General features: G+C 44.3%; 1 protein-coding gene across 2 annotated transcripts in view; it reads left to right on the forward strand.

The window, feature by feature from the left end:
• Positions 1-23582, forward strand: part of LOC138566330 (cyclic nucleotide-binding domain-containing protein 2-like) — a 479732-nt gene that overhangs the window by 260108 nt on the left and 196042 nt on the right. For both annotated transcript variants that reach the window (XM_069643465.1, XM_069643466.1), the window contains exon 6: positions 1415-1491. In XM_069643465.1, the coding sequence (XP_069499566.1) occupies positions 1415-1491 (77 nt within the window). The remainder of the gene's footprint in view (positions 1-1414; positions 1492-23582) is intronic.

The following is a 23582-nucleotide window of genomic DNA, read 5'->3' on the forward strand; positions in this document are numbered from 1 at the left end:
CGTTAAAATCCATGGCGCTAAGGGACCATGGTGCTAATTACGCCACTGTAATTTACGGTGGTGTAATTAGCGCCTTCCCCACTCCCATTATGCCCTATGGGGCAAAAATGGGAATGGAAAAGGGTAAAATGGGAAATGGGGATTTACCGCCCCACTCACCTTGGAATGGGGCGGTAAATCCGCCATCCACCATGGTGTAAACATAGTTTACACCATGGTGGTAAGGGTACGACCCAGGCGGTAACTTACCGCCTGGGTCGTAATGAGGCCCATTGACAGGTGAGGTAACCACTTGCAACTAAGGCACACATGGAATGTTTGTTCACCTTTCGACAAATCACAATCCCGGAAATTAAAAAAGGAGGGAATGATTACTCAACCTTTACCCCCATACCACTGTCTGTGGAACCAGGCGCTAATATTTGGACAAGCACCTGCACCAAAAGACTGTTATGGTGGCGATAGGCACTGTATAAAATTACAATATGAACGAATCTACATATTTTCTAACTATCACTATCCATACCCATGGTTTGTCACCATTTGATGACACTGTTGGGCTGAAATCCACAAACAGCTAGTATTTCTCTGGTTTGGAATGCTAAAAAGAGGGATGGAGCAGAAAGCCATGCTAGAAGAGGCCTCCCTCATCAGCTTACTCATTCATTTACTCACTCACTTGTTTCCTCACTCACCAGGCCATTCACTCACTTATTCTTAAAAGGTAATGTATAGTTTAATTGCATTGGCCCAGGTATAGCTCCTGTGTATTGTGCAGAGACTATGTTCTGTGTAAAGATTCTGGGCCTCATTACAACTTTGGAGGCAGCCATGCCCTTAGTAAGGGCATGGCTGTCTCCAAACTCGGGCCCGGGTTCCCTGAATGGGGAAATACTGGGCCATTCTGACCTTGGAGGGCCCGGTATTTCCCCTTTCAAGGGAACCCGGACCCGGACTTTCCCCATTCACATTCAAGCCCCCATAGGGCTCAATGGTAATGGGGAGGGAGCTAACAACGGGCCCGTTAATTACGGGCCCGTTGTTAGCTCCCGGGTCCCCTCGCAGGACCCGCCATGGACGTCTGGTAAAGCCAGACTCCAGAGCGGGTCCCGCAAGGGAACCTCGTAATGAGGCGGTAATGGGGTTAACAGTGCCAGCACCTTTACCGGCGCCGTTAAACCCATTCCGCCCGCCTCGTAATGAGGTCCTCTGTGTTTTATATTCGGAACCTATGAACTCAGCATACAGGGTCTGATTTTAGATTTAGTGTATGGGTCCAAGGTCTAAGCTGATGAAAGAACGTCAGTGTGTGGGGTGTAGCATGGCACTAAGTACAACCTTCAAACATCCGTTTCCATCAATGCCGATCTGTACTCTTGATTCCAATTTAGCCTGTATATTTTGTTCCCAACAGCGTCGGTTATCAAGAAGCACAGCAAAAGCGGTCAGGTGAAGCCTGCCTGGTTCTTCACCCAGGGAGATACATTTGGGGTAAGTTACACAAATGGTGTCGACTTTGTATCTGACAGTGCAACTTTTACATCGTGCATACTATTTAGCATGCACTTACCAATAACAGGTGTTGAACCCACCTAAAGGAAATATGAAATTGTACTGACCGAATTTGGTGGTGGATCACTAGCATCAGGCAGTATCCTGACCTCACTTAAGGGGTTACTATATAACCAGAAAATGAGTGCAGGCTAGACCCATGTCTAACAACTGTTTAATTTCTGAAATACTGGAAAATATACCTACCACCCAACTGGGCCTCCACGGTGAAGAGAACCTCTTACTTCATGAAAACCAATCTGGTGTTCGCTCAAACAGGAGAACGCAAACAAGTCTTTTTTTCATGAAAGAAGATTTAACTCCCTTGACGACAACTCTACTACTCTTGGATCTATTGGCTGGTTACGATACAGTGAACCATCAAACACTAATTCAAAGATTAGAAGTTTAGATGGTAATAAAAGGTAAAGCTTTGGAATGGACTACAAGTAACTTGTCAATCACACATTGAGGCTTGAAATGGGGGACAACAACTCAAAATGTTTGGGTTAAATTGCAGTGTTCCCCCCAGAGGTTTAAATAATTTCCATGGCTAATTAATGTTTACATTAAACCTCTAGCAGACAACAAATTGCATGGTTCCTATCAGAGGTGAAGCCGTACAATACATACGTGATGGTGGTTCAGGGCAATGATTCCCAGTTAACAATAATGATAAATATTCTCTGCTTCCATAAATGGTGTGCTGGTAATACATATATTGCTGAAAGGGCCACTTGTAACCATCTCACAGGGACCTGGAACATTTGGCTCTCCAGATGTTTTTGACAGGTCTATGTGATTCTATGGAAGTAAAACCAGTCAAATCACAGATTCTCGAAAGCCCTCCTAATGAATCCCTTCCATCGAACCACTCTCCTGCACCCCCACATGCCGAAGACTATTACGTCAAATCCTCCACTGCTACTCCTTGACCACTGTTGTCCTTATTCTTTGGAGGTTCCACCCCCCCTCTACAACACTACCTTCGGCCCATATCAACGCTTAATGGGGTGCTCCATCCCCCAATTCCCCTACCCCCGGTCTCAGCCATATGATGCTCCTAGTCTGCACTCCACCTACCCACCCCACAGGCCCGCTAACCCCACACTACCACCCAATCCCCCCTATTTCCTTATGTTCTACCCAGTCGGAAGCCCAGGGATTCGGCTTTGCCGAGTATGGGTAGAACCATTTTGGACTACAACTTCAATCAGCCCCAATCAGCATAGCTTCTCCCGGGTTTGACCTGCTTGTGGACTCTTCGTGAACAAATTCATCGTCTAAACTATACATCGACTGGGGTCCCACTTTAACATGTATAGGAGAAAAGCAGCAACTGCAATGCAGCCGTGTCTGAAAATGTTACTTTCATATGTTTAAATTGCATACAATCAGAGTTTCATGTATTTCATCCAAAAGCAATGTTTCATCATTCGGAAACAGGAGTAATGGAACTGTATGTGTGGGGATGCATTCTTTGCCTGGGATGTGTCTAACATGTAAGAGAAGTTTGGGGCCTGTTTGGGTGGCTGGGGTGGTCATCTGGGAGAAACGATTGAGGATTCTCGCCCCTGCCCCGATTGCATGGCTAATGCCTAATACATGACATTCCTTGCCCAAATGGTGTGGCCCTGATGAGTAAAATATCAACCAAATCCCACTATGGAGAGCACCTGAGCAAGTCCGTGTGAGGTTTGAGATGCACTCAGCCTGCCAATAAAGGCACTCTCCTTGAGGTAATTAATTTAGTCCCAGTCAGCCCCTCCCTGACATTCACCAATGCTTGTTGCACACAGTACACTGCTTTGCTATGCGTGGTCATGCCTTTTTATAGCATGGTATGGCTTGCTATATGTTGCTTCTAATTGTTTGCATAACTTCCTTACCTGCTTTTATAATACACACTAGCCAACCACACAATGGAGGTGAACATCAGCTAGTACCACCCTCCCCTGTACACACTGATATACGATTTCAATTCAGTGGGACCTTAAATAGGGGACATTTAACAACTCACCCAAAATCAGATTTGTAATTCATTATTTTACAGCCTTTTGTGGAAACCGACAATCCCAGTATAATGGCCTCAAAAACACCAGTCCCATTTCCATCCTCTGGGACAAGAAACAAACTCTTTTATAATAATTTAATTTATTTAAAGCATATCAAATAGTAATTCACAGGTAATTCCCGCACCTGAAACACGTTTGAAAATCACATGCTCGCAATTGGGTTCACACCAAAACAATACAGTCTGCCTGGCTTTATCTTTCAAATAGACAGAATAAACTATATATGTGAAATGGCATAACTTATTAAAAATAAACAAACACTCACCTTTAAATCAACAGGTAAATGATTATTCAGAATCTTACATTAGATATCATGTTCACTCATGTAAAATGCAAAATGCTGGCTTCACAAACATTTAAATGAGTTTGCATTTCCAAAAGTTTGGAGGGAATCAAAACATCACAAGCTTAGGGGAAAATCAAAATAGCCTGAGAATCTGCAGGTCACTCCCCGTTGGGCTCAGATGTTCTCTTATGAAAAACACCTGAATTCCGGTGTTGCTTTAAATTCCCAAAGCACTTGAAAATAACAGGTTAAAATGACTGCATAGACAGGCCCCCATTTATTACAATCAATACTCAAGAATGGAGTACTTAAAAGGCCCCACAAAACCCAGCTTTATTCAAAACACAGAATCTGGCCGGGACGCAATACAAGAAGCTATCAACATTACAATGAGGGTGAGCAGATTTTGTACTAAAATATGTAAGCAATGACGTCATAATACAATATCAGTTTTAAAATATATAAGTGGTTATGATTGGTTAATATCTTAAGCCACATATGGAATACGTATGTGTTAATTTTTGCATTGGCTTATACATCACTGATGGCTCCTCCTGAGCCGAACCCATCATAGATAATAGTTTTCACTACATAATTACACTGGCCACTAATGGCTGGCATTATTCATCATGGGCGGTGTGTCAAGGGAGACTTCTGTGGTTGGCACTTTACTCACCAACCTTGGACACTTTGATGAGACATCAAAATATGAGAGACACATAGGATAGGGGAGAAAGAAGTTCATGGTCTGCACTAATTCCAATTAAACATATTCCTCATCATTCCCAGGCCATGTGGCCTATCTATTCCTTTGAATTTGGCCTTGTGTATCATCTCATGTCTGTGTGCATGCTATGGAGTTCAGCAGGTGTCTTATCTGTACTTGGCTCATAATGAATAGCCAGTTTTCTTCATGTCTTCATCATGTGTTAGGAGACTGTGTTGGAGAATTAACATTTTCCTATTTACTGGCCTTTTAGCTAATTCTAACGTGCATGTTGTACTCTTTGTGACCACTTGACACACCGTTCATCTATCCGCTATAGAGTCTTTTGGCATACTGATATCATGCAACTGGACATCAATGGTTGTTAGTGCTCTTATTGTAACTTAATTAACTTAGGAGTCTACTTCTTCTGGTCTTGGGAACTGTTATCTCATCCCTGCGTTCTGCACATTCATGACTTCCTTCCGTGCATCTGACCTTGGTGCTTACTAAAAATGACTGTCTGGGCACCTTCAAAGCTTCTAAAATAAATGTGTTTTTATGAATTCAGCATCTTATCTGAAGCCTTGCTATGTCCTAGGCCTACTGCGGCCTCTGAGCTAGGAAAATGGCTGGACTTCTGCATTTCTTACCTCCATATTGGCGACCTATAATTGTATCTGTTCATGCTACATTCACCATGTGCAGCTGCCTTATGTTGGTTTCCCTGCCCATGCATGCTGCATCTTAACTGTCTCTAATTTCATCTGCACTGTCAGTGTAGTGAGTCCCTCTCTTGGTATTCCGGAATCCTCCTCCCATCTATGCTATATATAGCACACTACTTGTACTTTCTACTATCTAACTGTAATCCTGATTAGTGTTGCACAACCTAACTAATTCATTATGGCAGAGTCATGTTCATTGACTTAAAATATTGTTTCTTGGAATCGTCCTTAGTTTGTCTCATCTCTCACCACTAGACTCATGGGGCACTAGGGCTGCCTCAGCTGGTATCGTTTCTCACTGGTACAATAATGGCAAGGGGCTGGGGAAGTAATTGGTACTGGTCTTGCGGTAGGAGGTGATACTTGCATATTCATCTGTCTCACTCCGGTCGAATGATTGACTGCCCCCTCACTTCTGCCCATCCCACTATAGCCATCCTTTGGTAGCCATGTTTTGGTAACCCCCCTTGGACTACCTTCGTGTGCTATGCATTCGTCTGGACCGCATGTCATAAAACAGAGGTCTTCATCCCCTGCACAATCCACCCAATGTTTGGTGTAGTTCTGGGGGTCAACAGGATATTCGAATATTGTCCCGGGGGTCCATTAGGACATTCCTTTGGGTAAATATGAGATAGTTCGTCTGTTTGGATATATAAGTGCATTTGATCACCCACATTTACAATTTTTGTCATTTCCAGTGCTTTCTTGCTAGCCTTTTTGCATTGGTTCAGAGCTATTTTCAGGAAATAGAACGCTGTCAGGACCAGTACCAGTATGGCCAATAATATTTTGAATGTGTCTGCCAACCAGGTGGGTACCCATGAAAACAGGTAATTAAACCAGGCATCATCTTCAATGTCCTACACCTCTAACACCATCTTAGTGTGCAGCTCCTGTAAGGTTGTTATGGCCCCTGTAAGGGACCCATTCTGCTCATCGTTTGCTGGTAAGTATGTACATAAAGATGAGCCCATCTTGGTGCAAATGCCCTCCTCCATGACTGTGATAAGATAAAAGACTTACCTGTTTGGAAGAGTCATACATCTAATGACTCTCAATTCCTCCTTTATTGCATTAAATCCCTTCACAGTTGCATTTATTGGCTGTAGCAACTCCCATTTGCAACCAGTTAGCATTCGTTTCTGCTTTCAAGCCAGGGGCAAGGTAGGAGATAAAGAACATTGCGGTTTTGACAAACAGTTTGTTTGTCTGGTATGTCATAGGCCTCCATTGATTTTGCCCAAAAAGAATTCTCCTTTGGATACATTTTAGGGCAAGAGACCTTTTCCTTCTGGCATGTGTGCTCATCAGGGCAAAATTGCCAATCTTTACCTCATTTTGTGGCATCCCCAGAGCTGGTTCACATATTAATATGGAGTATATGCCTTCCCAATTTGGAGAGCATAGCATATAGACCTTTGAATCATAAGCCTAATTGTGGTCCATTAATACAGCTGTGCCCACCTTCATTCCTGGTAGGTCCATGATACGTGTGGTAACCCTTGTTCATTCCTACTTTCACCAAACCATTGTTTCTGAAACACAGGGTTGCATTTCTTATTGGTATTAAGGATACTGGTCTTCCTTCATCTTCTACCCAAGTAAGTAATTTAGAATCTTCAGTCTACTTTTAAGGCATACTTTATTCACATTTTGCACAACCTCTATTGATGCTGTTATGAGTGATTGTGTGTTACAGCCAATCATTCTTTCCTCCCACCCTTCTGCATTAAATACATCCCCTATCATGTGTAACTGGGGTCTGTTCCAGCAACCAGGTATTTCTTTCCCTTATGCGTCAGTGCACTGCAGCAATTTATGATCTTCTATTCTAACATCTACCCTATTCAGGCATGACAGTATTTATTCCATTACCTTGTGTTGTGTTTTGATGTTGGTCATCAGGAGCCTTTGCTTTATAAAACTGTCCTCATGAGGAGAATTTGCTTTTGTCACCCACTGTATGGTGGCCCAGCTACCCTGAAATTGTCCTCTTGTGGTGCATAGCACAAGATATGTTGAGCAGTGTGCTCTGTGGGTGTTTACCTCTGTTGCTATGAACACTCGGGAGGCACTCATGGCATACAGAATGAGGGAACAAACAAAACAGCTGTCATCAGACATCTCCCTTCCCACTCTCTGCATGGGTCTGTACCACATATTATTGGTGACATGGAGGGAATTATCAAAATATTGCACCATGCGTGTTTGCTCATCCTGCACACTTCTTTAATCTATTAGTTTGTGTGCTTCCTTCAGGAGGAGTATTTCAACTGCTATCTCAGGAATCATACTTGTATTACCGACAAAAAATGTTGGCCTTACCATAACATTGGTGTTAAACCACTGCACTGAAATCCAGTATGCAAAATATAAGCAACAAAATGCAAAAACGAATGTGAAAATCATAATAATCAAGGAATCTACCCTTTGCGTGTTTCTGTGTCTATAAGTTCATTTGGGCAACAAAAGAAAATATTTGACATTATTTTAAAAAAGCATGTTATTCCAGAAAAAGATTCTCTTTTCTTTTCACAGATAATAAATGCCCACACGAAAAATTTATTTCACTAAAAAGAAATGCATTCCATCACCTTCTTTGGGGAATGTTCACTGAACTGCTGAGAACAGAAACAGTACACTGTCTCTACTCCTGTTGTCTCTCTTGCTGCTCATTCACTCTGGTCATCGCCCTTGTCTGGGTTGTACTTCTGCTTCTTCTTCTGGCTCTGTATCTTCTGACAGGGGGGGCCTCACCACAAAATCTCCTTATGCAACTATGATGCAGCAAGGCACGTCTTCCCCTAATATTCACTGCTAAGTATGTTGCTACCTCTACTGTATACGGCCCTTCAAACCTCGGCTTTTGCCATTTTCTAGCAGAAGTTTGACAAAGGACCTAGTCTCACGGATATAATGGGGGAGGTTGTAATAAACTAGCTGGGTCAAAATGTGAATTTAAATCTTTGGTACTACTTGCTGAGCCCCCCTGACTCACCTGCACCTGTCAGAGATTTACTTATAGCTATCAAATAATCATGCATCTCTTTACCAAACACTGTTGCTGAATTCTCAGCATCTGTTTGAGCACATGTGGGAGGAGCAATTGGGACATTCATTCTACATCCTGTCACCAGCTCATTTGGTGTCAGGTGATGGTCAGAGCATGTGCAAAAAGAGCCAAGGGGAAGGCAATTCAACCAATTCTTGTTCAAAGTGTCTTTTATTTTCGCAATGCGTTCCTTTAACAGGCTGTTCAGGCGCTCACACATTCTATTTGCTTGTGATGATAGGCAGATGTGAATTTGTGTCTTATTCCCAATAGAGATGTAATGTGTACAAACACTACATTTACAAACTGGGGTCGTTGTCAGAACGGAGCACTTTACACACTCCCCATCTAGGAAATACCTCTTTGATATTGATACTGATATTTTATTTGTGTCACGCTCATGCATTAGTGATTCAGAGCGCGACAAGACAAGGGAGGGGAACAAGGGAGAACAAAAACAAAGATCTCACTAGGCCCAGTGACATTGAAAAAGTGCACATGCATGGGAGAGGTAAAGGGGGAAAAGTGCATGGAAGGGGGAGAAGTGGAAAGTGCTGAACAAGGAAAACAGATAAATAAATAATAAAAAGCAACAAAAAATGATAGTGCAGCCAGCAAGTGGCAAGTGCTGGGTTAAAGGCAATAGACAGGGTGCGTCTGGTAAGTGCAGGAGAAAAAGGGGGGACTGTATGGTTACAGATACAGACCCCGGTGCAAAGGATTGGCCAGGAGGAAGTGGGGGTGAGTGGCAGGGTGAGCGGGTACCTGGGCCCGGAAGTCAGAGGGTAGGCCAGGTGCATGGTGCCAAGAGAGAGCAGTTCAGCATGGGAGAGGTGAGGTGAAGGCAGAAGCAAAGAGGAAGGTCTAGAGGTGCATCTGGAACAGGAGGTGGTTCTCCTCAAGTTTCAGAGTGGCAGGGAGGCTGTTCCAGAGGGAGGCCCCAGCCGAAGACAGAGATCTACCCCCAGCTTGTTTCTTTGAAAAACAACTGATCACGAGGGAGTTAGAGGTGGAGGAGCGAAGAGCTTCAGAGGGGAGGTATTTATGGAGGGACAGCTAAAGGTATTTTGGACCCAGGCCACAGAAAGCCTTGTGGACAATGCAAAGGGTTTTTAATGTAATCCTTGCATCCACTGGGAGCTAGTTGAGAGATTTCAGGGCTGGAGGGATACGATGCCAAGGCTTGAGGCCAAGGACACGTCTCGCAGTCCTGTTCTGGATGAGTTGCAAAAGATGGAGAGTAGAGGCAGGTAGATTTAGAAAGAGGCTGTTACAATAGTCCAACATAGTGAGAACCAGGGCTCGGGAGATGGTGAGCTTCTGGGGGAAGGAGAGGAAAGGCAGAGTACCTTTGAGGAGGTGCACTAGGAAGTTTGACTTTTTTGAGACATCACAGATGTGGGCAGAGAAGGAAAGCATGGAATAAAAGATGACCCCAAGGTTCTTAGCCTCACAGGTGGGGGTAGGAGGAAGGCCAAGGTAAGCCAGCCAGAGACCGAGGGGAAAGGAGGATGGAGGTGTGCCGATGAGGAATATTCTCCATCTTGCTGGCATTCAGGCAGAGAACATTGGCAGCACACCAATCCTGAAAGGCAGATAGGCAATCAGAGATGAGAGACGGAGGGGAGGGGGCCAAGGGAAGCCTGAAGCTGAGTTGAGTGTTGTCAGCATAGCACTGGAAATTGGAGCAGAAAATGGGAATGCGGTGGGCGAGATTTGCCAGGTATTGGTTGAAGAGCCAGGGTGAGAGGTTAGACCCCTGGGGGACACCACAGGTAGAAAGTGAGATAGATGAAAGGAAGGACCCAAGTTGGACCTGGGAGGGTTGATCAGAGATGAAGGTCAGCCAGGTCACGGCTTGATCGGTGATACCCAGGTTGCCACAGAGACAGTTGAGCAGGATGGTATGGTTGACCGTGTTGAAGGCAGAAGAGAGATCAAGTAAGATGAGGACAGAGGGAATTTAAGAGTCAAGGTTGGAGAGCAGATCTTCACAGGTGTTCTGGAGAGCAGTTTCCGTGCTTCTGGCAGCTCTAAAGCCAGACTGCTAGTCACGGAGACAGCCAACAGAATCAGAGTGACGGTTAAGCTGCGAGATGGCCAACATTTTCAGGAGTTTGCCCAGAAAAGGAGTAATGGAAATTGGACGATAGTTGGCCGGATCAGGGTTTCGTGAGAAGAGGATGCACAAGAGAGTGCTTCAGCGGGTAGAGGAAGGCTCCTGAGGCAAAGGAGAGGTTGCAGAAATCGGCATGGGCCGGAGCGAGGGTGTCACTGTGGTCCTTGATGGTTTTAGTAGAACAGGGATGAAACTGTTTTGCCAAGACTTTCATAGAACGGACTTGTCTAGCGACACGAGCAAAGGACGAGAAAGAGGGTGGGGGATGGCTGAAGGAGGGTCAGAGTTCACAGGAGGGGATGGAAGGGGAGGGGAGGTGAGGGTGGACAGGATGTCCTGAGTTTTTTAGATGAATTGAGCGGCAAGGGCCATGCAAAGGGACTGGGAGGCGACAGGAGGGGTAGAGATTGCAACAATGTTTGCCAGCTCCTTGCAGATTTTAAAGAGTTCGGCTGAGTTGTTAGATGCCGCAGAGACACAGGCTTGGGTGTGGGCTCTCTTCTTGGTGTGGACAGAGAGTCAGTATTGCCTTTGGAGCAGGCGACAGGCCAGTTTGTCAGAGGATGAACAAGAAGCCCTCCATTTACTCTCAGCCGCCCTACACTTACGCTTAAGTGTAGTTAGGTCAGAGTCATATAAAGAATTACACTTGGCTTTGGGCTTCAAACTGAACCTCATGACATGGGCAAGAGCATCAAGAGTATCGGAAATAGAAGAGTAGAGCATAGCCAGGGCTGTGTCAGGGTGTGAGTCAGCCAGAGGTGGTGGGTGGGAGAGAAGGTGGCGGCAAAAGCCTCCAGTGACACACGCTTCATGGGCCGGATGTCCGAGAAGATGGGTGGCAGTGTTGGGGTAGGCTTGGGTTGGGGGGAAGAGAGGGAGAGATGAGTGGAGAGGAGGGAGTGATAGCTCCAGGAGAGAGGAGTGGTCAGAGGGATAGAGAGGGGGAGGTCAGAGAGTTTGCCCTAGTGTGTGCCCTACGGAGTGAGTCGGGCCTGAGGGGGGGATAGAAAGGGAGAGGGAGTCACAGAGGTCACGGAAGAGTATAGATGAGGAACAAGGAGTCTCTAGATGTATATTGAGGTCACCAAGAAGGAGGAGTTGAGTGCTTGAGGCCAGGACGGAGGAGGAGAGGTCCACCCATTCAGAGAGAAATTAGGTGATCAGACCAGGAGGCCAGTAGATAGTAGCCACGGTAAGAGAGTGGCTATGAGAGAGAGAAAGCCTGCAGACAAGGCATTCAAAAGAGGAGTATGTCTGCATGGGAATGATAGAGGCGGAAATCCACTCAGGAAAGATCAGGGGTACACCCCCTCTGGACTGGGTGGATCTAGGTGCGGAGAGGATCTTGTAGCCATCAGGGAGGAGAGTGTCAAATCTCGTGACAGACCTGGCTGTGGACCATGTCTCAGTAAAACCGAGGACATCGAGGTGAAGTTTTTCCAGGAGTTGGCAGATGTCAGAGGAATGTTTGACAGCAGAGCGAGAGTTGAGAGTGGCAAGATGAAGAAGGTTGCCAGCCTAAAGACCTTCTGGGGAGGGGTGCAAATAAGAGGTACGCCCTGCGGAGGAGAAGAAGCCCGAGGTGGGGTAGAGGAGGAGGTAAGAGTGGCCAAGGTAGCCAAGGGGGGAGAGGAGGGGACAGCAGGAGATTAAAGGAAATTGATGAGGCGAGGGAAGCACCTATCAAAGAGGAGGAGATACGCCTGAGGGCCTTGGACCATGACGGTGCCATTAAATTAGACATTATTGATGATTTAGAGGAGCTGGAAAGAGCCATGAGAGCTTCCCAGCGGGTGCCACCATTAATGGGAGAGGAGGAGAAAGGACAGAGCACAGAGATCATATGAAGATTCCATATATCTGGATAAGGAATGACAAAGAGGATGTCGGTGAGTGTCTGCCAGGAGGAGGTGCTGGAATAGGTGTCAGCGATAGGGAGACCAGGTTGGAGGCCAAGATATCCTTTTTGAACTTCTTCCTACCAGACTTAATGAAAAGGGAAGGATAGTCAATGGAGAAGCAGTTGGAATAGATAGGAGAAACAGAAAGTGCCATGGGAGTGGTAGCAACAAAAGGAGGGAGAAGCAGGGGGGGCAGGTAAGAGTGGAACAAAGAGAGCAGTGCAGTCACTGGGCCAGCCAGTTACAGGGATGCAACAATTAGAAGCGAAGTGCAGAGCAAGTTAGCAAAAGTACAGCAAGATTTGACTTTTAAACCAAAAAGCAAAAACAGAAAGTTTTGACTTTTAAACCAAAAAGCAAAAACAGCAAGATCTGACTTTTAAACCAAAAAGCAAAAACAGCAAGATTTGACTTTTAAACCAAGAAAGCAAAAACAGCAAGATCTGACTTTTATACCAAAAAGCAAAAACAGCAAGACTTGACTTTTAAACCAAATAGCAAAAACAGCAAGATGTGAATTTATAATTTGGTTCAAATGCTAGCAAAAGGGTCCAAAAGTGCAATGCAATTCAGAATGTAAACATGGGAGAAACAGGTAGGGAGGGACAGTGAAAGTCAAAAGGGGGTAGGAATGAGTCAAAAAGGAGGGAACTAACCCATAGGTAAGGAGGTGTGAATGTCAGGGCATTCCGGATTTCTTAGAAAAGCGAGGTGGCAACATCATTGAAGTTAAGGTGCCAGGGTGCAGAAGGACCCCAAGTAGCATTCTGGGAGCAGCCTTAGAAAGTGGGCCTTGGAAGAAAGGGGCAAGCTAAAGCCTGCTGGTCCCCAGTTGGCCAATGAGTAGGGCCTGCTGGCCAATCCGTAGCAGAGGAAGGTAGAGAGGGGCAGGCTCTGCACTGAAGACATGGCAGCGGCCATGTTTGAAGTAGCCGTGAGGTTGGCAAAAAACAAAAGAAACAAGCCACCTGGAATTCAAATTAGCCCACACATGTTGCCCAAAGAAGTACTTGTTCACAGAAATGATGAGCATTCAGCACGAGATACTCTTGCAGTGAAACAGAGGAAGAATGCCCTGAACAAAGGTCTTCCTGTCTTTTTTTTTCTTCTTTTTTCTTTTCAATAATGCAATCCGTGCGTCAGATGGTAAAAGACATACATTTTGTTTCGCCCTCATACCTTCAGGTAGCAGGTCCAGTCAGCGCATGCACCCAGCAGCAGGCTCCGGTGAAATGGAGAACAGCTGATTACACAGCGGCCTTGAAGAAGGGGGCCGGCTAGAGCCTCTAAATAAAGAATAATTCTTCCAAAAGAACATGAATAATTTGTTCGCTCGGCAATGAGTAGGGCCTGCTGGCCAATCAGTAGCAGAGGAAGGTAGAGAGGGGCAGCCTCTATACTTAAGACATGGCGCGGCCATGTTTGAGGTAGCCACAAGGTCGGCAACAAACAATAGCAAAAAAGGCACCAGGAATTCAAATTACCCCACCCTATTGCCCAACGAAGTACTTGTTGACAGGAATGATGAGCAGTCAGTGCAAGCTACTCGTGCAGTGAAACAGAGGACGACTTTTTTTTTCTTCTTTTTTCTTTTCAATAATGCAATCCGTGCATCAGATGGTGAAAGAAATCCATTTGGTTTTGACCTCATACCTTCAGGTAGCAGGTCCAGGTCCAGTCGGCGCGTGCACCCAGCAGCAGGCTCTGGTGAAATGAAGACCAGCTGATTGCACAGCTGCAGAGGGAGAGGAGGGACAGGCAGCAAGGGATGGAATGAAGGATGCCTCTCATACAGTAAATTCTGTAGTCGATATGGCATCTGGATGCGTGCAGAGACCTGCTTCTTTCCAGCAAAAAAAGGGACATACTACCACTGTCATGTATTGATAGCCATTACGAGTTTGAAGCATATCCTCATAATCGATATGTAAATGCTGAAATGGTCCAGAAGGAAAGGGTATCCTCTCATCATTCTTAATGTATGACTGGCAGTTAATTTTTGACAGATTATACAGTTAATAATGAAGTTGGCCACATGCTCATTCAAATTCGGGATGAATCAGTCGTCTGAAATAGATGCTGCCAGACACTCCCTTGTGGTATTTGCTGGGTAGTGTAGTTGTTCCAAAGCTACTGTCAGTATCTCAATGGGCATGATCGGTTTCCCTATGCTATCCTGTCACCAAATTAGCTCAGCGGGGGATAATGAGCACTCCCTTTTCTTCCACAATGCCTGCTTTTCTTGTGGCACACTTTCCTACAACTCTACAATCTGTGTTACTGGCAGTGTATTAAAACATTCTTTCATCACCATGTTTCGTGCACATGTGCATTTGTTTGAGGCAGTTGTAATGTCCTAATATCTCGGGGAAGTATGCTGCTCTTTTGGCTTCTGCATCTGCGTCTTCATTGCAGTGGGAAATCATGTCTGCACCACTCATGTGCGCTGCACTCTTCACCACGGCGATTGTCGAGGGACATTCAAGTGTGTCTAATAACCTCTCTAACAATGGCGCATGTTGTACTTTGTGAGCCGTCTACAGGCTGGAAGCTGCACCTTTTCCAAAGTGATAGTCCTGAGTGTACTGTTGATGTCATGTAAGCGGAGTCGGAATACATTGTTACCGCTTCATCCTTATGTGCTTCAAGCGCTAAAATCATAGGTACTAATTATGTCGCTTCTGCTGAGAAATGTGCTGGTAATCTTGCACTTTTCACTATCTTAAACCTTCCATTCTCTTCTGTCTTCACCATTGCCATCCCATTATTCCTTTCTCCACTGCTTTGATCTATCATCAATGAACCATCAATGAAGAGAATGATCCCCCTTCTCAGGGCATTTTCCTTGACATGGGGAATGTCATCATATAATCAGTGTATGTAGTACAGTCATGTACATTATCTCCCTCATTGACTGGCTCTGCTATAAATCTTGCAGGATTCACTATGCATCAACTCACAATTTTGATTGAAGGATTTGATATTATAACCTCATATCCTGACGCTCTCTGTGTAGTCAATATGGTTTTGGGCTTTTCAAGGATGGCAAAAAGAGCATGTTCAACATATAATGTAACTGTACAGCCCATCGTTGTACTGGATAACCTCTCAATTGCAAAAAACTTCTGCAGCCAATGCTTGCTCACATGGATAATGACCTCTCATTACTGGGTCTGAGATCCTGCTATAAAATGCCAATAGTTTGTATACCATTGAGGTTTTTTTTGTGCGGGAACAGCAGACATCACTTCTTCATTCGAATGGGAAGACTAGAAAAGAACCTTCCTTGTAATCTGGGATCCCTAACATGGGAGCTGTGCTTATTGCTTCTTTTAATTAATCCAAGGCACTTATCTCACCTGTCCTTGGAACATAACTCTTGTCTTTCTGTGCTTCTTTCAGTCCTTCTAAGAGGGGCCGACCATATGTACTGTAGTCAAGACCCATACATGACAATAATTGCAGAGTCCCAAAAAATGCTGTAACTCTTTTTCTTTATTTGCACGGGGCATGTTGATAATAGCTTCTGCTCTCTCAGGTTTCACCTTTCTCCCCTCTTTTGATATCATATGGTCTATATAAAATACTTGTTCCTGACAATATTGCAGTTTCTCCTTCTCTACCTTGTACCCCTTTTCAGCCAGTAGTGTCAATATTTTCACTGAGTCTTTCTTGCACACTTCCTCTGTGGTGCTGTATGACTGTGCTGTGTATTTCCCAAGCCCATCTGTAGCAGCCTATTATAAACACTGAGGGATTCACAGTAACCCTCTGGGTGGAAACTGTGCTGTAAACTGATTCTGTGATCAGTAATTGCAGTCAAATTATGGGAATCTTTACAGGGGAATAGAGAAAAAAGCATTTTTCAAGTAAATCACTGTACAATATTGGGCTTTAGGTGGTATGTTACATAATATCATTACTGGATTTGCACCCATGGGAATTCTGCATCAACAATATTATTTAGGGGGTGCAAATCTTGTATGAATCTCCAAGGCCCTCCTTTTGTCTTTTTTATTGGGTACACCATCGTATTACATGGCGATTATGAAGGCACCAATATGTCTTGTCGCACTAGGGCAGCAATAGTTTGATAAATATCCTCATCAGCTCCTTTTGACACAGGATACTGTTTTACTTGTGGTAAAATGGCACCATTCCTAAGTTTTATTTTGACTGCTCCTTACCCCTTTTAGTAAGCCGACATCATATGGACTGTTGGTCCACAATGAACTTGGCACCTTTGCCAAATCTTCCTGCAAAATTGATGGTGCTTTCCTCAACAATAATATTAGTCGGGGAACCCCTCTTTGCTCTATTTGTAACTGGTATGTAATGCAGATGTTAAAAATTACCTTTTCTAAATTGTCATCTTCAAACAGTTCATCATCAGTCAAGTCAGTAAGTCTGTGTGCCCGAGTTAAGCGCTATTACTGTGCACCACATTACTCCTTCATCATCAGCTCCATGCAATATCACTCTGTCCTCTCTCACTATTGCTGCTTCTAGTTCAATTGAAATAATCTGCCCTTCCACTATGTCTGTGGGTACCTCAGGTCTGAACACAAATTCTGTGGGCAATCTCAACAATTTGTCCTGTATTTGTGGAAGCCATGCCAATAGCATTTGTACTCCATAAAGGAATACCTCTGGGCTTAGCCGCACCCCTCTTTGTGCCCGCTGACCATAGAAGGCTCTGATAAACCCACATGCGTTCACATAGTGAATACCTGGTGTTGAACGTACTATCTCCTCTTCAGTAAACAAGAACATCATGTTTAGCTTGCTCATCAAGTTTCTCCCCAACATGTTAACTAGTGTTTTCCCAAGAATATAGTAATTCATAGCCATTTTATGTTCTCCTATTGTTATAGGCAATTTATCTGTAAATGGAACCATTGTCATAGCCCCAGAGAATACTTGTGCATCCATCGATATTCCTGACATTGGGAGTTTTCGCTCCCTAACACAGGATCTCGTCGTCCCAGTGTCAACCAAGCAGGAAAAAGTCTTGTTGCCTATGGTCACCCCCACCCTCAGTTCCTCTTCTGGGTCTGGGGTAATTGATAGAATTAGGCACATCAAGTCACTCTGTGGGCTGTCCTATTGTGGATACATGTTCAGTCCTGTTTCAGTAAAGGGATTCCCTCTCACTACTGCTACACACCCTACTCCAGGTGCCTATGGTGCTTGCAGCAATATGTTTATGTCCCATCGTGCTATTGTATTCTGTGGCGCTTGTGGTTGTACATGAGCTTGCTGTATCTGAGGCTGCCCCACCTGCTGCGGTTGATGTATCTGTGACTGTACTGCCGGCTGTGTTTGCTGTATTTGCTGCACCTGTGTATGGTTGGTACTGTGTATTATCTTGGGCATGGTAATCTTGCTGTGTGGCACTAAATGGCACTGGCTATGCGGACCCCCCCCCTTGGGCCAAGTTGATGCCAATTTTGTTGCAATCCTCCCCTACCTCTGCAAACCTGTGTAATGTGCCCTACTTTTCTGCACTGTGCTTCAAATCCCCCCAAATCATGGTGGTTCCCCATTAAACCCTCCCGCAGTGCTTGGAATCCAAACCCTCTTCTTGGTGCAAGCCCCCTCCACCAGGGGTAATAATTATATTCTCCTCTTCCCTCAACATTTCCATTCAAACCTGGCTGCACTTGTTTTGTTTCCTGCACACTGAGGTTCTCCCCAATATTTGTTAATACTGCTCCTTCTTTTGTCAATCTTGACAATTTCCTTTGTACCAGCAAAGCTTCCTCTATCTGTCTTTCCTCAAGCTTCTTTCTCTTATTTTAATCGACAATGATAAAAAAGGTTCAATTGTATCACGGGCCATGGCTTAGCCTCAATCCCCACAATTTTTTTGAAATGCCTTTGTACCTCTTCACGAGTCCCTGGCATAAAATGTGATTTAAAAAATGGTTTTATTTTTGTTCTATGCGTCCCTTGTTTCTAAACGCCATTTTTCTTGTATGTCTTGTATGTAAGCAGCGGGGTCCTTATCTTGCCCCATTTTCCGTGTTGATATTGTACTCATATCTGATGTGTCTGGAAATTGTATTCCAAGTGCCTTCCACTTGGAATACAATCTGTTCGACAATTGTTAAAAGGCTCCCCGGCATGTCTCGAATCTGTAACCCCCGCGGTATCCTGCCTGTTTCCAAATTTCTTCTGATTGTTTATAGCAACAAACGAGCTTTTCATGTCGCCTACTGCCAAAGTCATGCTTGTCATTTCTCTTTCAAACTCATACATCCACTTCCTTGTGCCTGCTGTAAGTGACAGCAATTTGTATGTTACATTATTTTTGTCTGTCTATGTCCAGGGTATATATTGTGCTCACCCTCTTCCTTTCTATAATAAGGATAATTGTGCCAGTACACTTATGCGCACAGGTGCAGCCACACCCTTTGCCTTTTTTGGCGCTGCTGCCATACAAACCTTTTTACGGCCCGGTAGATTCCTTAATCTGTTTACATATGGTGTGTTCTTTTCTGGAGTCATTGGACGTCTCTCTGTGAGCAATGGATACCTAATGGGCTCTACCACTCTTTCCACCAAATCTATCAAATCAACCTCTCTTTCTACAGGTGCGCCCGTTTGGGGTGCTTGTGCAGCTTCCTCCACCCCACTCTCATCATCATCTTCCCTTTCTTTCCTCTCCCTCCTCATCTACTTGCTTAAACTCTACCCTTCTAAGGGGCTCTCACATACGTCCCACTCATTACCTCCTCCATGCATCCCTACCTATACTTTGCAGAGACTTTGCCCAATTCTCTCTTCTAGTCTTGCTATCTCTTCTACTCCAATTTAGGCTGTCACAATTTCTTCTTGTAATGTCTTCCCTCTCTCTGTCAGTCAATGTATGTCTGCTAATTATGTCATCAACTTCCTTTTGGCATCTCACACGCTCTCCTCATCTCTTCTTCCCATTTTCCTTGTCTTTCTCTTTCTTCTTCCAACCTTTTCTCATTTTCTGTGTCCTGTTAGTTTCCATCTTCTAACCGCTTCTCTTTAGGACTGCATATACCTTTTGCATCAAGTTTGAGTATTACTTGCCCTCCGATCCATTTATCTGACACAATTGTTGTCTCATCCCTTTCTGCCTGCATGCCTCTCGTTCTTTGACCTCCTTCCTCTGCTTTTGTTAGCTTTGCTTGCAAACTATGCCACATGTAATATTCTACCCTCGAGTGACAATGGTCTTTGCTCATTTACGTTCTCTCCCCTCATGCTGGCGTCATCACTATATGCTGGGGACAAATATTTGGGTTTGGTATACCCTGCAGCAACCTTTAATGGGTATAGTCCCTATACAGTTGAGGACAGGACACTGGTCAGAGGAGGAAGAGGAGCCGTGGGCGGTGTGCACCCTTCGTCATGCTGGTTAAGCATCCATTTTTGCTTGCTCAGCTCCACCTCCTCTTCCTCTGACAGTTGCCACAGCTCGAGTATACTTATTCTGTTCTGTAACTTTTTTCCCTTATGTGTGGGATGTAAATAGGTGAACATGTGTTGCAGCACCTCTTTCAAATTAGTACTGTCTTGAGGCCAAGGCATAAACATCTTGCCGGCTGTATCTTTAACTAAAAGTGATATTTAAGTATCTAGTCTTTGTATCTGGGAAGTGACTTAGACAAATTGGAAATGGGGGTATCTGCCATAATAGCAATATGAAACACAACTTACCAATGATCAATAAATTTGCTTTAACTCTCGCTCACCCTTGTCTCTCCTTTTTCCTACTCCTCCCCTAAAAGTTTTTTCTCCAACATTAAGACACCCACATCTCTCGCCGAGACCATTTGTTTAAAATTCCTCTCATGAGCAGTACCACAAAACCACTGCTCACACTCTAAACCACATTTCCTTGTGAACAACACAAATTCACCTTTCTACTAAAACAACAAAACACCTCTATTACCCTATGAGATACCACAACAACATAAAATGGCACCAACTATTATTGACATAAATCAAACTACAGCTGTCTTCCATTATATGTAGGGGATCCTTCTCTTTATTTCTCTTCCCCTAAAAGAGTCTTACTGCGTGGTGTTTCCCAACCCTTGTCGAATGTTTTCAAACTCTTAAATTCCCACTATCTCATAAATCAATAAAACACGAACACCTAAATCTTAGTTTTGTCGTGTACAGTTTATACTCACGTTCAACAGATCCCTTGGGGTCTTCGGTGTTGAGTCTCCTCTATCTTCCTGATCCACCCTCCACACCCAGCGGGTAGGCCTACAAGGCTGGGCAGGGCTTTGCGTCAATGGGGGTACCTTCCAACCTCTCTTTTTTAGATGGGCATTATTCCGCTCTCAGCAAGCTGCCCTTGCTGTCCAAGAACCCTTGATAGTCCGCAAACCTTCTATGGAACCATCTTCTGCTACCAAATGAAGAAATGGGCCCCAATTTACCAAACTTAGTAAAATCAGTATTCAAGAATGGAGTACTCAAAATGCACGACAAAACCCAGCTTTGTTCAAAACACATAGGGCCTCATTACACGCTAGGCAGTAACCATGGCGCTAGCCGCCGGTATTTTACCGTGTCCGCCTTGGTGGATGACGGAATTACCGCCCTACTCCAAGGTGAGCGCGGGCGATAATTCCCCATTCACCAAGGCACTTCCCCATTCCCATTTTTGCCCCCATAGGGCATTATGGGAATGGGGAAGGCGCTAATTACGGTACCGCAAATTGCGGTACCGTAATTAGCTCCAAGGTCCATATGCGGCACCCTACTTTAACGGCTGGTAAAACCAGCCGTTAAGGTCGGGTCCCGCAAAGGGAACTCGTAGTAAGGCAGTAAGGGTTTACCGGTACCGGTGCCCTTAACGGTACCGGTAAACCCTTACCGCCTAACGTGTAATGAGGCCCATAATCTCAGCCAGCACAGTGTACAAACAGCTCTCAACATTACAATGAGTGTGAGCAGATTTTGTACTAAAAATACGTAAGCAATGACGTCCTAAAACGATATCAGGTACAAAACATATAAGTGGTTGGGATTGGTTAATATGTTAAGATATATATGGAATACATACGTGTTCATTTCCTATTTGTCTTATACATCTCTGATGGCTCCTTCTGAGACCAACCCATCGTAGATAATAGTTTACCTACATGATTACATTGGCCACTAATTGGCTGGCGTTCTTCATGTTGCAAGAGGGATTTCTATTGGTTGGCACTTGACTCACCAACCTTGGAAACTTTGACGAGATGTCAAAATATGAGGGACACATAGGGTAGGGGGAGAGAGAAGTCCATGGTCTGCACTAATTCCAATTAAAAGTACTCCTCATCACTCCCAGGCCATGTGGCCTATCTATTCCTTTGTTTTTGACCTTGTATAGCATCCATCTCTTGTCTGCACATGTGCTTGGGAGTTCAGCAGGTGTCTTATCTGTACTTAGCTCATAATGAATGCCCAGTGTTCTTCATGTCTTGATCACGTATTAAGGGACCGTGTTGGAGAATTAATTTCTTCCTATGTACTGGGCTTTAGGCTAATTCTAATTTACATGTTGTACTCTTTGTGACCACTTGAGACCCCCTTCATCTATCCACGATAGTCTTTTGGCATACTGATCTCATGCAGCTGGACATCAATGGCTGGTTGTGCTCTTATTGTAACTTAATTCACATGGGAGTCTACTGCTTCTCACCATGAGAACTGTTATCGCGTCCCTGAGTTATGCACATCCATTAATCCCTTCCGTGCATCTGACCTTACCACTTGCTATAAACTACTGTCTGGGCAGTTTCAAAGCTTCTAAAATAAATGTGCTTTTATGAATTAAGTATCTTGTCTGAGGCCTTGCTAACTCTTAGACCTGCTGCGGCCTCTGTGCTAGGAAAATAGCTGTACTTCTGCACTTCTCGCCTCCATATTGGTGACCTATATTTGTGTCTGTTCATGTTACATTCACCTTGTGCATCTGCCATACGTTGGCTTCTCTGCCGGTTTATGCTGCATCTTTCCTTCCTATAATTATATCTGCCCTATCGGTGTAGTGCGTGCCTCTGTTAGTATTCTGTGATCCTCCTCCCTTCTATACTATATACAGCACACTACTTGTGATTTCTGCTATCAAACTGTAATTCCTACTAGTGTTGCACAACCCAGCTAACATTATGGCAGTGGCATGTACATTGACTGTTTAAAGTATTGTTTCTTGGAATTTGCCTTAGTTTCTCATCTCTCACTAGACTCATGGGGTGGTGGGACTGCCTCAGCTAGTATCGTTTCTCACCTGTATGGTAATGGTGATGAGTAGGGGCAGGAATTGGTACTTGAATAAGGGCATTAGGTGATACTTGCAAATTCATCTGCCCATTACACAATACTTCATTTTTCTGTGGCGAATGAAAGTGAGACTCTTACTCACAGATGTCTATAGACCCCATTCGGTCTATCATCTTCCAATTCTTAAGGCCCTATTAAGGACCAAACAAAACATGATCACTAAGGACTTTCAGTTAGACTATTGTCATCACAGGCCTCTTAGTCCTACTGTTAATCAGGAAATACACTGACCACTCAAATTTCTTAGATACGGATAGACCTTTTCTTGTATGAAATCCAAGGGACGTTCATTTGTTAATTATTTCCTTCCTTAGAGGTAAATACATTCTACAATCTTCAGGTTCTATGGAATATACAATTGTAATCATATGTAAGGGGCTCCAGGATCTCTTCCCTTATGAATTGAATACAAAATGGCAAGGCTCTTCTCAGAGTGGGGAAACTGGAGGGCTCCCTGTGATAAATCTCTCTTCGCTGCCATGAATATCAGCAAGGCAATCATCTATTCTTCATAAACTCATCCAGCTGTATGCAATTTTGCTCTGCTTCTAAGTTATGGACTTCTTCTGCTTTTTTCCCAGTCTGGATACACCATTCCAAAGATCCCTCTTCCAGAACCACACCTTTTCTGTCTGCTGGGTTTACATCTGTATTTCTCTGGTACTAACAGTGTTATTTCTGGATCGCTGGCTTTCTCCTCTGGATGTTTCTCTATTCTATCCCCAACTTTCATAAGGTTTCACTATACTTGTTTCTGTAACCTGATTGGTCACGTGGGTTCTAGGACCTATTAAAAACTCCAACCTGTTGAAAACAGAAGGTCAGACGCCTGAGA

The sequence above is a fragment of the Ambystoma mexicanum genome, chromosome 2p (genome assembly GCF_040938575.1).
Source record: "Ambystoma mexicanum isolate Mex_15411 chromosome 2p, UKY_AmexF1_1, whole genome shotgun sequence".
Lineage (NCBI taxonomy): Eukaryota > Metazoa > Chordata > Amphibia > Caudata > Ambystomatidae > Ambystoma > Ambystoma mexicanum.